Source organism: Hemitrygon akajei, unplaced genomic scaffold, assembly GCF_048418815.1.
Source record: "Hemitrygon akajei unplaced genomic scaffold, sHemAka1.3 Scf000057, whole genome shotgun sequence".
NCBI classification, from domain to species: domain Eukaryota; kingdom Metazoa; phylum Chordata; class Chondrichthyes; order Myliobatiformes; family Dasyatidae; genus Hemitrygon; species Hemitrygon akajei.
Genome location: NW_027331943.1, coordinates 198,411 through 211,125, shown reverse-complemented (window position 1 = coordinate 211,125; position 12,715 = coordinate 198,411). Strand labels below are relative to the sequence as shown.

General features: G+C 44.7%; 1 protein-coding gene across 1 annotated transcript; it reads right to left on the bottom strand.

Annotated features, from left to right (window-relative positions):
- Positions 1–387: 387 nt before the first annotated feature.
- LOC140721543 (uncharacterized) lies at positions 388–8,975 on the bottom strand. The gene is made up of 2 exons (XM_073036360.1): positions 8,952–8,975; positions 388–2,544 (listed from the first exon to the last, which is right to left on the bottom strand). Exon 2 carries the CDS (start codon positions 2,158–2,160, stop codon positions 1,459–1,461), a length of 702 nt encoding a protein of 233 aa, XP_072892461.1. The 5' UTR covers positions 2,161–2,544; positions 8,952–8,975; the 3' UTR covers positions 388–1,458.
- Positions 8,976–12,715: the final 3,740 nt, after the last annotated feature.

The following is a 12,715-nucleotide window of genomic DNA, read 5'->3' as shown; positions in this document are numbered from 1 at the left end:
CAGTCTGATGGCTGGTGTGGGAAAATTGGAGGAAAAGCCCAACGCCGTCGGTGTTAGTCTTTCAGCATCCTCCTTTCTCCTTGCCTGTATGATGTGGGCCTTCTTGGAAACCAACTTGGGGACGTGGAGTTCGAGCCCCTTTAGGTGACTCTGCAGGTGCTTCCAATCCCCTGGCGGGATCCATCGTTCCCACCTCCTTTGCTGTCTTTCCCAGTCCTTGCAGGTGGTTAAGCATGAAGCCATACACCTCCTGGTGGCCATCGGGTTGTACAGCAGTGACATCATCACATTCATCCTCTGCTGCTTGTAGTACTGTGAGCAACTCAACATTTCCAGAGTTGGTCCAAAGAGTCTCCTGGATCAGCCTCCTGATTTTCTTTAGTTTCAACTCACACTCATTTGCCGTCTTTGCCAGCTCGGCTTTTTGCTGTTCAGTTGACACAGCTACTTTCTCTGTGTTCAGCTCCGCCTCCCGTTCTGCAGTGAGTCCGGCCTCCGCATCATCATTGGCTTCCATGACTCTCTCGGCTTCCATTGTGAGTTTATTGAAACTCACTCTGAGCTCCTCTTCAGACATGTCTTCATAGGTCCTGGTAATGCTGTTGGCCAGATGAGAAAACAATCTTTTTGCTGTCATTCTCTCCAGCTTGAGTTGCTCAACCGATTTCCCAATAGCTTGATCAGACATGTTTGATTCTCTCTGCAGGCTGTTCACAGGTGAGAGTACAACTTTTTAGTGATGCTTTGATGTTGTTTTATCTGAACTTGATTTCCTTCCTTCTTCAGGACTCCAGGTTAACCGGATTCTATTCAATGACCAAACAACTTTCCTTCTTTTTCCTTTTTTATTTTTATTTTTGCAAGTGTGGCAGCTCATAGTTCTTAGTTATTAGTCAGTAGTCATAAATAATCAGTCATGTCAGTTATTAGTCTAGTCAATGTTAGTCATAAGGCAGTAGCAGTAGCATTAGCATTAGGATTAGGTGAAAAACTGGCTGCCTCTCGGACTTCGGAGACGATTTCGGAGCTGCACCTCCGTTTCTCTACTGGATCGTTATGGTTCCAAACTGGGTGAACTCTCTCGAACGTTTGCGAGCTCTTCTTAAGCCTCGTGCCGTTTTCAAGAAGTGCCTGTGTGCGATGATCCCGATGGCGGAATTAACCCAAACGCAGTGACAGCAGTGCTCCTTTCCCTGAAAGTCTCAACAATTATTTAAAGTTCGGCATCTTACCGCAGGTTGTGACGCCGCTCTCGGACTGTCCCTGTGACGCTGCGGGTTCTGCCCAAATGTTCTGGGCGGAAACCACCCTCAGGCAGTAGGTTCCGTCCTCTCTGCCAGTGAATTCTTGCTCTTTCTTAATACCTTCCTGAAACTCCAGTTTGAGTTGACAATGATGCACATTTGGTGGAGGTGGCCGAGAGAATCTCTTCCCAAAGTCTGAGCAGGTGATCAGCCTCTACCCAGTGTGAACTCGCTGGTGTCTCAGTAGATTAGATGACAGCGTGAATCCCTTCCCACAGTCTGAGCAGGTGAACGGCCGCTCCCCAGTGTGAACTGACTGGTGTGCCAATAGTTTGGACGACTGTGTGAATCCCTTTCCACAGACTGAGCAGGTGAATGGCCTCTCCCCAGTGTGAACTCGCTGGTGGTTTTGTAGATCAGATGATTGAGTAAATCCCTTCCCACATTCTGAGCAGGTGAATGGCTTCTCCCCAGTGTGAACTCGCTGGTGTCTCTGTAAGGTGGATGAATGACTGAATCCTTTCCCACATTCTGAGCAGGTGAATGGCCTCTCCCCAGTGTGAACTCGTTGGTGACTGTGTAGGGTGGATGAATGACTGAATCCCTTCCCACAGTCTAAGCAGATGAACGGCCTCTCCCCAGTGTGAACTCGCTGGTGTTTTTGTAGATCAGATGACTGACTGAATCCCTTCCCACATTCTGAGCAGGTGAACGGCCACACCCCAGTGTGAACTCGCTGGTGTGCCTTCAGTGTGGATGAGCAAGTGAATCCCTTCCCACAGTCTGAGCAGGTGAATGGCCTCTCCCCCGTGTGAACACGCTGATGTACCTTCAGTTTAGATGAGCAAGTGAATCCCTTCCCACAGTCTGAGCAGGTGAACAGCCGCTGCCCAGTGTGAACTCGCTGGTGAGCCATTAGGACAGATGACTGAGTGAATCCTTTCCCACAAATTCAGCAGATGACCAGCCTCTGCCCAGTGTGAACTGACTGGTGTGTCCACAGGTGGGAAAACCAACTGAACCCCTTCCCACACACAGAATAGATGAATGGCCTTGCCCAGCGTGAACCTTCAGTTGAGATTACCGAGTGAATCTATTCCCACAGTCTGAGCAGGTGAACGGCCTCTCCCCTGTGTAAAATGACGGACTTGTCAGTTGGTCAGATGACCGAGTGAATCCCTCCCCACAGTCTGAGTAGGAAGGATGGCTGGTTGAATCTCTTGCTCCTTAAATATCTAGACAGAGACAGCACAACTGGTGTGTTTGAATTCCCATAGACAAATTCCTTGTCGATTTTAACCTGTAAAAAGATTTAAAAATCCATCAGTGGGTGAAGGACAACATTTGAGATGAGATCACTTGAGTTGCCAAGGTGTGATCTGACATCACACTGTTACAGTGAAGTTCAACCCAAGTTGGAGAGTGAAATCACCTTCTAACTGGGCACAGTGCTAGTATCTGGAACGACCCTCAAACCCTCTGATGTTCTGTAAGAATGGGACACTTATGCCATTTCCAGTCTGTGACTTGGCTCTGTTTGACTCTGTCCATTTGAATTATTCCCTCTTCCCACTGAGCTGAAAGGGTGTCTGGCCCCACGGTAACTAAACCCTCACACACAAATAGCCTTTGTTGATGTGCAGCTAGGGTTTTCCTTTATGTAATGTTAATTTAAAGTGCCACAGTTTCAATGCCATGTCAATATCTCCTGACCTGGCTGGTGGCGTAGTGGCATCAGTGCCAGACTTCGGGACGAAAGCTCCTGAGTTCGAATCAGCTTTGCATCCGTGCTGGGTTACCAGCTGGTGATCTCTTTGGAAACTCACCTGGCAGAAGTTTCCCCTCATGTTTCCCTGAACGTTTCACCTTTCACCCTTAACCCATGGCCTCTGGTTGTAGTCCCACCCCCATCTCAGTGGTAAAAAGCCAGCTTGCTTTTACCCTATCTATAAACCTCTAAATAGTCATATAACTCCATCAAATCTCCCCTCAATCTTCTACATTCCAAGGAATAAAGTCCTGGCCTGTTCAATCTCTCCTTATAACCCAAGTCCTCCAGACCTGGTAACATCCTTGTGAATTTTCTCTGAACTCTTTCAAAGTCCTTACATCTTTCCTGTAGGTTGCTGACCAAAACTGCACTCAACACTCCAAATTAGGCCTCAGCAATGTCTTGTACATAGTCAACATAACATACCATTCAGTACTTTGGTTTATGAAGGACTATGGAACAAAATCTTTCTTTCCGTCCCTATCGAACTGTGACACCAGTTTCAGTGAAATATAGACCTGTATTCCCAGATCCCATTCCTCAACAACACTCCTCCATGTCCTACCAGTCACTGTGTAAGATCTACCCTGGTAGGTCCCACCAACATGCAACACCTCGCACTTGTCTGCATTGAATTCCATTTTCCATTTCTCAAGCCATATTTCCACCTGATCCCGTTCGCACTGCAAGCCATGATAGTCTTCTCGCAGTCCGCTGAATCCCCAGTCTCGGTTTCATCCACAAATTTGCCGATCCCTAACCATCTTATCATCCAGATTACTGATATAGATGACAAACAACAACAGATCCAGCTCTGATCCCTGTGGCACACCACTAGTCACAGGCCTCCGGTCAGAGAGGCAACCATCTGCTACCACACTCTGGCTTCTCCCAAAGACAGTGTCTCATCCAATTTACTGTCTAATCTTGACTGCTGAATGACTGAACCTTCTTGACCAACCTCCCATATGAGACTTTGTCAAGTGCCTTGCTAACGTCCATGTAGACAACGTCCACTGCCTTGTCTTCATCTACTTTCCTGATAACTTCCTCGAGAGACTCTATAAGACTGGTTAGACATGACCTACCATGCACAAAGCCATGCTGTCTATCCTTAATCAGTCCAAATCAATCCAAATACTTATATATCCGGTTCCTGCACATATGTTCTAATAACTTTACCACTACTGATCTCAAGCTCACTAACGTAACATTTACTTGTTTCTCCTTAGAGCCCTTCTCGAACAGTGGAACAACATCGGCTGTCCTCCAATCCTCCAGTACCTCACCTGTCACTAAGGATGATTTAAATATTTGTGCTTGGGCCCCGATAATTTCTGCACTTGTCCTCCGCAGAGTCCTAGGGAACAACTTGTCAGGCCCTGGGGATTTATCCATGCTAATTTGCCTAAAGACAGCAAACACCTCCACCTCTGTAATGTGTACAGGGTCCATGAAGTTGATACTGCCTTGCCTCACCTGTGTCCATCTCCTGAGCAAATACAGATGCTAAACAACTATTTAAAACCTCCCCCATCTATTTTGTCTCCCGTATAGATTACCATTCTGATCATACAGAGGGTGCATGTTTCTGTTCTGACCTTCTCCATGTTTCTGTGACAGAGAAGCTGGGCAAACTTGACTGGAAGGGAAAAGGTAGGAGTGACAACGGAGCAGCAATGGCTGGAGTTTCTGGGAGCAATTCGAGAGCTGAGTGATCGATACATCCCAAAGAAGTGGAAGCATTGTAAAGGCAGGAGGACACAACCATGGCTGAAATGAGAAGCCAAAGCCAACATAAAAGTCAAAGAGGGGGCAAACAAAAGAGCAGAAACTATTGGGAAGCTTTTAGAAACCAAGAGAAGACAACTGAAAAAATTGTCGGATGAGCTCATGGTGTGGAATTATGATATTGTAGCACCCAACAGTCTGAGGGATTTAGAGGAACAAAATATCCAGGGCCTCGATATCTCTTGAAAACCAAGGTTCCTTGCACCAGTTATCTTTCAACTTTTAGTTTTGCAGGCACGTACAAACTCTACATCATCAAAATTTCACTTCTGAAGAACTCCCACTCACCAACTAATTATGGTAATTATCATAAATTATCAAATTAGTAAAATTATAAATTAGCAAATTATCATAATTTGTCAGAAAACAGCTTGTCCCAATCCACACTTGGCAGATCTTTTCTGACGCCATCAAAATTGACCTTTCTCCAATTTAGAATCTCAACCCATAGTCCAGACCTCTCTTTTTCCATATTTACTTTGAATCTCATGGCATTATGATCACTAATTTCTGTCAACAGCCCCGGATCATTTCCTGATAGTTTATTGCACATGCAATTGCATATGCAACTTCTACATTGGGAATTCTACGTCCCGATTAAGGGCACATTTGACAAACTCTACCCCAATAGTCTTTTTATGGTATGGGAGTCTCAATCAATATATGGAAAATTAAAATCACTTAATATATCAACCTTTGTTTCTTAGCATGTTCTGTGATCACTGGAGAAAGATTTGTTCCTCTATATTCCTCAGACTATTGGCTGGAACCAAGTCCCAGCAATGGCTACAATATCATAATATATGGTCCATACATACTGGTTGTGTGGTGGAAAAAAACACAACAGTGCCTCTTTCACCTCAGAGCATTGAAAAGTTTGAAATGGGGACCTAAATCCTAAGAAATTTCTACAGGGTCACAATTGAGAGCATTGTGACTGGCTGTGTCACTGCCTGGAATGGGGACTGTACTTCCCTCAATTGCAGGACTCTGCAGAGAGTGGTGCGGACAGCCCAGCGCATCTGTAGATGTGAACTTCCCACTATTCAGGGCTGTAAAGAGGACCCGAAGGGTCATTGGGGATCCCAATCAACCCAACCACCAACTGCCATCTGGGAAATGGTACCGCAGCATAAAAGCCAGGACCAGCAGGCTCTGGGACAGCTTCTTCCACCAAGTCATCAGACTGATTAATTCATGCTGATACAACTGTATTTCTATGTTATGTTGACTGTCCTGTTGTACATACTGTTTATTAAAAATTACCATAAATTGCACATTGCACATTTAGACAGAGACATAATGTAAATATTTCTACTGTTCATGTATATGAAGGATATAAGTATTAAAGTCAATTCAATTCAATTCACCCCCTCCATTATCTGTTCTGTCATTCTGGCTCCCTCCCCGCCTGCCACTTTAAATACCCCACTAGCACTTCAAGCCTTACCACTAGGATATTAGTCCCCTTCTACTTCGGTTCCCCTAACTATCGAATCCCCTATCACATCTTTGACTTACCTCTGCCAGACAATCCCTCCCCCAACAGTTTTGAAAGTGGTCCACCTGTTGTTGTGGGGGATGGCCACAGGAGTATTCTACGATGGCTGTTTAACCTCATTCCCCTTCCTGACTCTCACCCAGTTTCCTGTGTCCTGCACCTCGATGTAACACACCTCTCTTTCTGTCATTTCTATCATCCCCTCCCACTCCCGGCTGATCCGGAATTCATCCATTTCAAGATCCAACTCCTTAAAGTGCCGGGTTACAAGCTGCAGCTGGATGCACATCTTGTTGGTGAGGGCATCAGGGACACTGGAGGTCTCCCCACCTTCCCACCAATGTCCCCTCCAATTTGTAATCACCAGTGTGCACAAAAACCTTGTGCTGTGCAAATTTTTGCCCAGTGAGAACAACATGTGCACACTGAATTTTATATAGAGAGGTATTGATTTCTACAGCTAGCAAGTCACTGTCAATAAGCACTTTGATCTCCTCTGGGTTTCACCGACTTCATCCGCACTCTAACACAGCCTATGTAACAGGCCTGCAGCAGTACTGAGGGATTTTCTCGCCAGTGCTTTTGCACACCGTATATACATTGGTAGGCAAAAGTTTGGGCACCCCGGTCAAAATTTCTGTTATTCTTAATAGTTAACTGAGTGGAAGATGAACTGATCTCCAAAAGTCATAAAGTTAAAGATGAAACATTCTTTTCAACATATTAAGCAAGATTAGTGTATTATTTTTGTTTTTACAATTTCAGAGTGGAAAAAAAGGAAAGGAGCACCATGCAAAAGTTTGGGAACCCCAAGAGATTTGAGCTGTCAGATAATTTTTACCAAGGTCTCAGATCTTAATTAGCTTGTTAGGGCTATGCTTGTTCACAATCTTATCAGAAAAAGCCAGGTGTTGCAAATTTCAAAGCTTTATAAATACCCTGACTCCACAAACCTTGTCCCAACAATCAGCAGCCATGGACTCCTCTAAGCCCCTGCGTAGCACTCTGAAAATTAAAATGCATGATGCAGGAGAAGACTATAAGAAGATAGCAAAGCATTTTCAGGTAGCCATTACGTCAGTTCGTAATGTAGTTAAGAAATGGCAGTTAACAGGTACAGTGGAGGTCAAGTTGAGGTCTAGAAGACCAAGAAATCCTTCTGCGAGAACTGCTCGTAGGATTGCTAGAAAGGGAAATCAAAACCCCTGTTTGACTGCAAAAGACCTTCAGTAATATTCAGCAGACTCTGAAGTGGTGGTGCACTGATCTACTGTGCAGGGACACCTGTACAAATATGACCTTCATGGAAGAGTCATCAGAAGAAAACCTTTACTGTGCCCTTGCCACAAAATTCAGCGTCAGAAGTTTGCAAAGGAACATCTAAACAAGCGAAACGACGAAGGGTCTCGGCCTGAAACGTCGACAGTGCTTCTCCCTATAGATGCTGCCTGGCCTGCTGTGTTCCACCAGCATTTTGTGTGTGTTATCTAAACAAGCCTTATGCATTTTGGAAACAAGTCCTGTGGACTGATGAAGTTAAAAAAAGAACTTTTTAGCCACAATGAGCAAAGTATGTTTGGAGAAAAAAAAAGGGTGCAGAATTTCATGAAAAGAACACCTCTCTAACTGTTAACCATGGGGATGGATCGACCATGCTTTGGGCTTGTGTTGCAGCCAGTGGCACGGGGAACGTTTCACTGGTAGAGGGAAAAATTAATTCAATTCAATACCAGCAAGTTCTTGAAGCACACATCGCACCATCTGTAAAAAGCTGAAGATGAAAAGAGGATGGAAATCAAGTCATCATTTTACTCGTTTAGCTATTCACAGGAACAGAAATTTTGACCAGGGGTGCCCAAACTTTTGCATATCACTGTATGCAATTTTCTTGCTAAATGGTGCTTCAAAAAGTTGTACTTCCAAATATCACTCCTCTTCTTCCCACTTGCAAATTATCCAACAACTTTTGCATTACCACAATACACACAGGTAACACCAGTTTCTGTACTGTACATAAATATTTCCCCTGAACCCTCCCTCAAGTTACGGACAGTGAAGAACTCGGTGATGACAATGCCAACGAATATGAAGGGAAGGGCAGTACTCTGTCTCATTGGAGTCTGGCACATTTGTGATGTGAAAGCCCAGTGTTTGATATCATTATGTGCCCATAGAGAATTGGACAGAACATGTTCTCATGGGCAGAAAAGTCCAGAGCAAGAGCAGGCGGAGCAAGCAACACACACAAAATGCTGGAGGAACTCAGCAGGCCAGGCAGCATCTATGGGAAAGAGTACTAATGCTGAGTTCCTCCGTCATTTTGTGTGTGTTGCTTGGATTTACAGCAGCTGCAGATATTCTCTTGCTGCGGTTGGAGATAGAGCAAAGGTGATTTTCTCAACAGCTGATAGAAAGATTTTGTTCTCTTTTTTCCGAATTCCTAATCCTTGCATTCAGATAGCTGGAGCTCAGCTCTGTCTGTGAGATCTATCTGCTCCCGTTCCCTGATTAGCCGGAAGCTCCCCGGGGGCCGGTGTACGGATCGTGGGGCTGAGAGAGAGGAAAAAGACCTTGCCTGTGCCGTGTTTACGGGCCACAGTTCTCACAGCAATTGTCACTCAATTAGAGCCAAAAAAGCCCTTACCTTTCCGCTCCTCCCGACATTTTGTATACTGCGCGCATGCGTAGTTATCGGAGACGGCAGCAACCCCGCGCCTGCGCATTTGATCGGTGCTTCAAACGGCAGAGAAATTTTAATCGCGCGGCTTTATGGGTAATCATGGTGCCATTAAAAATTTCTGCAAGCTTCTGTTTCATGTCCATATCTCAGTTTTTTTTTGTGTGTAGAAAACTCAGCAGCTTTCTTAACGCAGAAAGCAGCTCCATATAAACGATACACTAAATATCAACAGGCATTTCGTGTATCTAATGCCAAAGTTCACTCCTCTTACAAATGCAGATCTGAAACAAAAGAGATTCTGCAGTTGCTGGAAATACAAAGGCGCACACACACACAATACTGAAGGAGCTCTGCAGTTCAGGCTGCAACTAAGCAGAGGAGTACACAGCCTAGACATGCTGAAGGGGCTCGGATTAAATGCTGCCCATTTATTCCTCTCCACATTTGCTGCCTGATCTGCTGATTACCTGCAATGTTTTGTAGAAATTAACCATTTTGTTTTTCAATTAACCAGTTTCCAAATGTTTCTCATCTTTCATTTATAGCCACATCCTGCTGGTCTGGTTTCCTCTTCCTCCTCCTGCTCGTAACTCGAAAGAGACTGCACAGATTGATCGGGTGGTTAAGAAGGCAAATGGGGTGGTTGTCTTTATTAGTTGAAGCACTGAGTTCAAAAGTCGGGAAGTTATGTTGCGGCTGTTCCGAGCCTGCGGTCGTACTGTGACTGTTTCTTTAAGAGCGCCGGCGTGAGGAGGCGGGACTATGACGTCAGTCACAGGCTGACAGCGCTGACTGTGGACTGAACCATAAGAGAGAGAGAGAGAGAGAGCGATCTGCAGACAGGCAGTCGGGGGAGGGAGGGAGAGAGAGAGAGAGAGAGAGAGAGAGAGAGAGAGAGAGAGAGAGAGAGAGAGAGAGAGAGAGAGAGAGGAGAGAGAGAGAGGAGAGGAGAGAGAGAGAGAGACTAGAAAAGCTGATAGCTTTAGTTAGTCGCCGCTGAGGCTTCGAACTCTCCTATGCCCACAGGAGTGGGCTGATCATCGGTACACGAACCACAACGAATGTGTGTGGCTGTCACTTCGTATAATCCATAGGAGTGGATTTTGGAATATCTTGTGTTAACCCTTGCCTGGGTATGTCTGTGTGATAACCCCTGGAAGACGGTTTTCCATGACAGGTCACTTTCGCTGATAACTCGTATGTGGACGGATTCAACGTATAAGAACTTCGTCGACGGTTATTTTGAAGTAACGGCCTTTTCTCTACGTTTCACCCTGGATTACAAATATCTCTCTCCCATCATTTATTCCGTGGATTACTGAACTTTCCTACTTTGCCATCTCAAGACTCTAAGCTTTGTTCCCTCAGTCTGGATAGTTTGGGAATTATATTTACACATATATACACTTAACACTGTTAACTTTCCTTTATTTCGTTAAGTTTCTATATTATAAGTAGATACTAATAAAGAAAGTGGTTTAACATCAAAACCAGACTCCAGTGTGAACTCTATTGCTGCTGGTTCGTTTCTAAAAAGTTTAAGTTCGAAACACAGTTTTATAAAACTAGTTAGACCACATCTGGAGTGTTTCATACAGTTCTGGTCGCCCCCATTCTCGGAGGGATGTCGAGGCTTTGGACAGGGCGCAGAAGAGGTTTACCAGGACACTGCCTGGATTAGAGGGCATGAGCTATAACGAGAGGCTGGACAAACTTGTGTTGTTTTCTCCAGAGCGGCGCAGGCTGAGGTGAGACTGGATAGACGTTTATAACATTACGAGAGGAATAGATAGAGCGGACAGACGATATATTTTTCCTGGGGGTTGAAATGTCTTATACATTTAAGGTGAGAGGAGATGTGAGCGGGAATTTTGCTTCTTTCCACGGAGTAGTGGGGTAACTGGACATGTGTCTGGGGGTGGGAGAAGAAAGCGGCCACGTGATCCCGTTTCCTGTACACGTTTTCCGCAGATCTGCAGCATCTGCGGGTCACTTGCTCTACGTGTACGTGTAGCTTCATCTTTCCCCGTTCAGACAAGGCAGTGAGATCCGGATCTGTCACGTCCTCTCGTTGTGGTGGACAATATGTTTTTTTTCTGCAATATTTTCAGCATGTTCCATTCACTGTTTTTATCTGCTGAAGTGCTGCCAATGTTTCTGGGTGTCTGACCCATTTATGTGAGAATTTAGCCTTTTCTATTTCTCTGAGCTTCTCATAAATGTGTACCGTTTAGTTAAGCTTCACTCCACTACTTCCAAAGCAACAACCCAGTCAGTCAAAATAGTTCCACACAATTAAAATAGATTATTACATCGTTTTTTAAATTTTGTACTATTTATATAATTTAACTATGTAATATTTATATTCTTATATTAAAACATAATTGTTAAAATCTATGGTTATCAATTAGGTTTCTACTGCTGCCGCAGAGACAACGAATTTCATGACATATGCCGGTGCTATTAAACCTGATTCTGATATTGATATGGGAGACACACTACCGGTCACCTGATCCCAGTTACCGCAGATCATAATGAGAGATTGAAGCCTTTTCTATTTACTTGCATTCCTCAGAAATGACAACAGTTCAGTTTCCTTCTGTGGTTCCAGAGCAGAAGCTCAGTCTGTCTAATATTTCCACACAATTAAAATAGGGAATTTGTTTATTATCATCACGTACTGAGCTACAGTGAAAATCTTCCCTGACGTACCATCCACACAGATCATAACGTTACAACAGTACATTGAGCTGATATACGACAGAACAATAACTGTAACAAAGCATTCTGGCTGCAGAGAAAGTGCAGTGCAGATAGACATATGGTGCAGGGTCACGTCGAGTTACATTGTGAGGCCGAGTCCGTTTTATCATTCATTTGGCTTATAACCACAGACAGGAAGCCGTCCTTGAGCCGGGTGGTTCGCGCTTTAAGGCTTTTGTATCTCTTCCACGATGGGGAAGCGGGTTTGCAGAAAGAATGTCCAGGTTGTGAGGATCTTTGAGTACATGGCCTGCTTTTCCGAGGCAGGGGAAGTGTAGGAAGAGTCCATGGAGGGGAGGCTTGTTTCTCTGATGTTCTCTGCAGTTCCTTGCAGTCATGGGCAGAGCAGTAGCCATACATCGACAAGAAGCTCAGAGATCTCGGCCTTCACCCTGCCTTGTGTAGCTGGATCCTGGTCTTCCTGTCAGATCGCCGGCAGGTGGTAAGAGTGGGCTCCCTCACCTTTGTCTCTCTGACCCTCAGCACACATACCCCACAGGGTTGTCTCCTTGCCCCCTCCTTTACTCTCTGTGCACCCATGACTTCCGTTGCCACCCACAACTCCAATCTGCTAATTAAATTTGCTGACGACACTACACTGACTGGCCTGATCTCAAATAATAACGAGGCAGCCTGCAGAGAAGAAGTCATCACAGTGGTGTCAAGAAAACAACCTCTCCCTCATTGTGACAAAAACACAGGAGCTGGTTGTGGATTTCAGGAGGAATGGAGACAGGGACCAAATTCAACATTTCCAAGTCTGTTTATTGACACAAAATGCACATTTTAATATTGATCATGACACAATGTATTTTATATATCGTTATTAACATAAACATATTTATAGATTGTCACTGACAGAGAATCGTATAATTTATGTTCCGTGTGTTATACTGAATGTACTTGCCTGTGATGCTGCCACAAGTCAGTGTTTCTCTGTACCTGTACCTTCCCGTACTTGTGCA

What these genes read in the sequence shown, in the direction of transcription:
- LOC140721543 (XM_073036360.1), bottom strand. Translation starts at nt 2,160, where the DNA reads ATGGCTCACCAGCGAGTTCACACTGGGCAGCGGCTGTTCACCTGCTCA.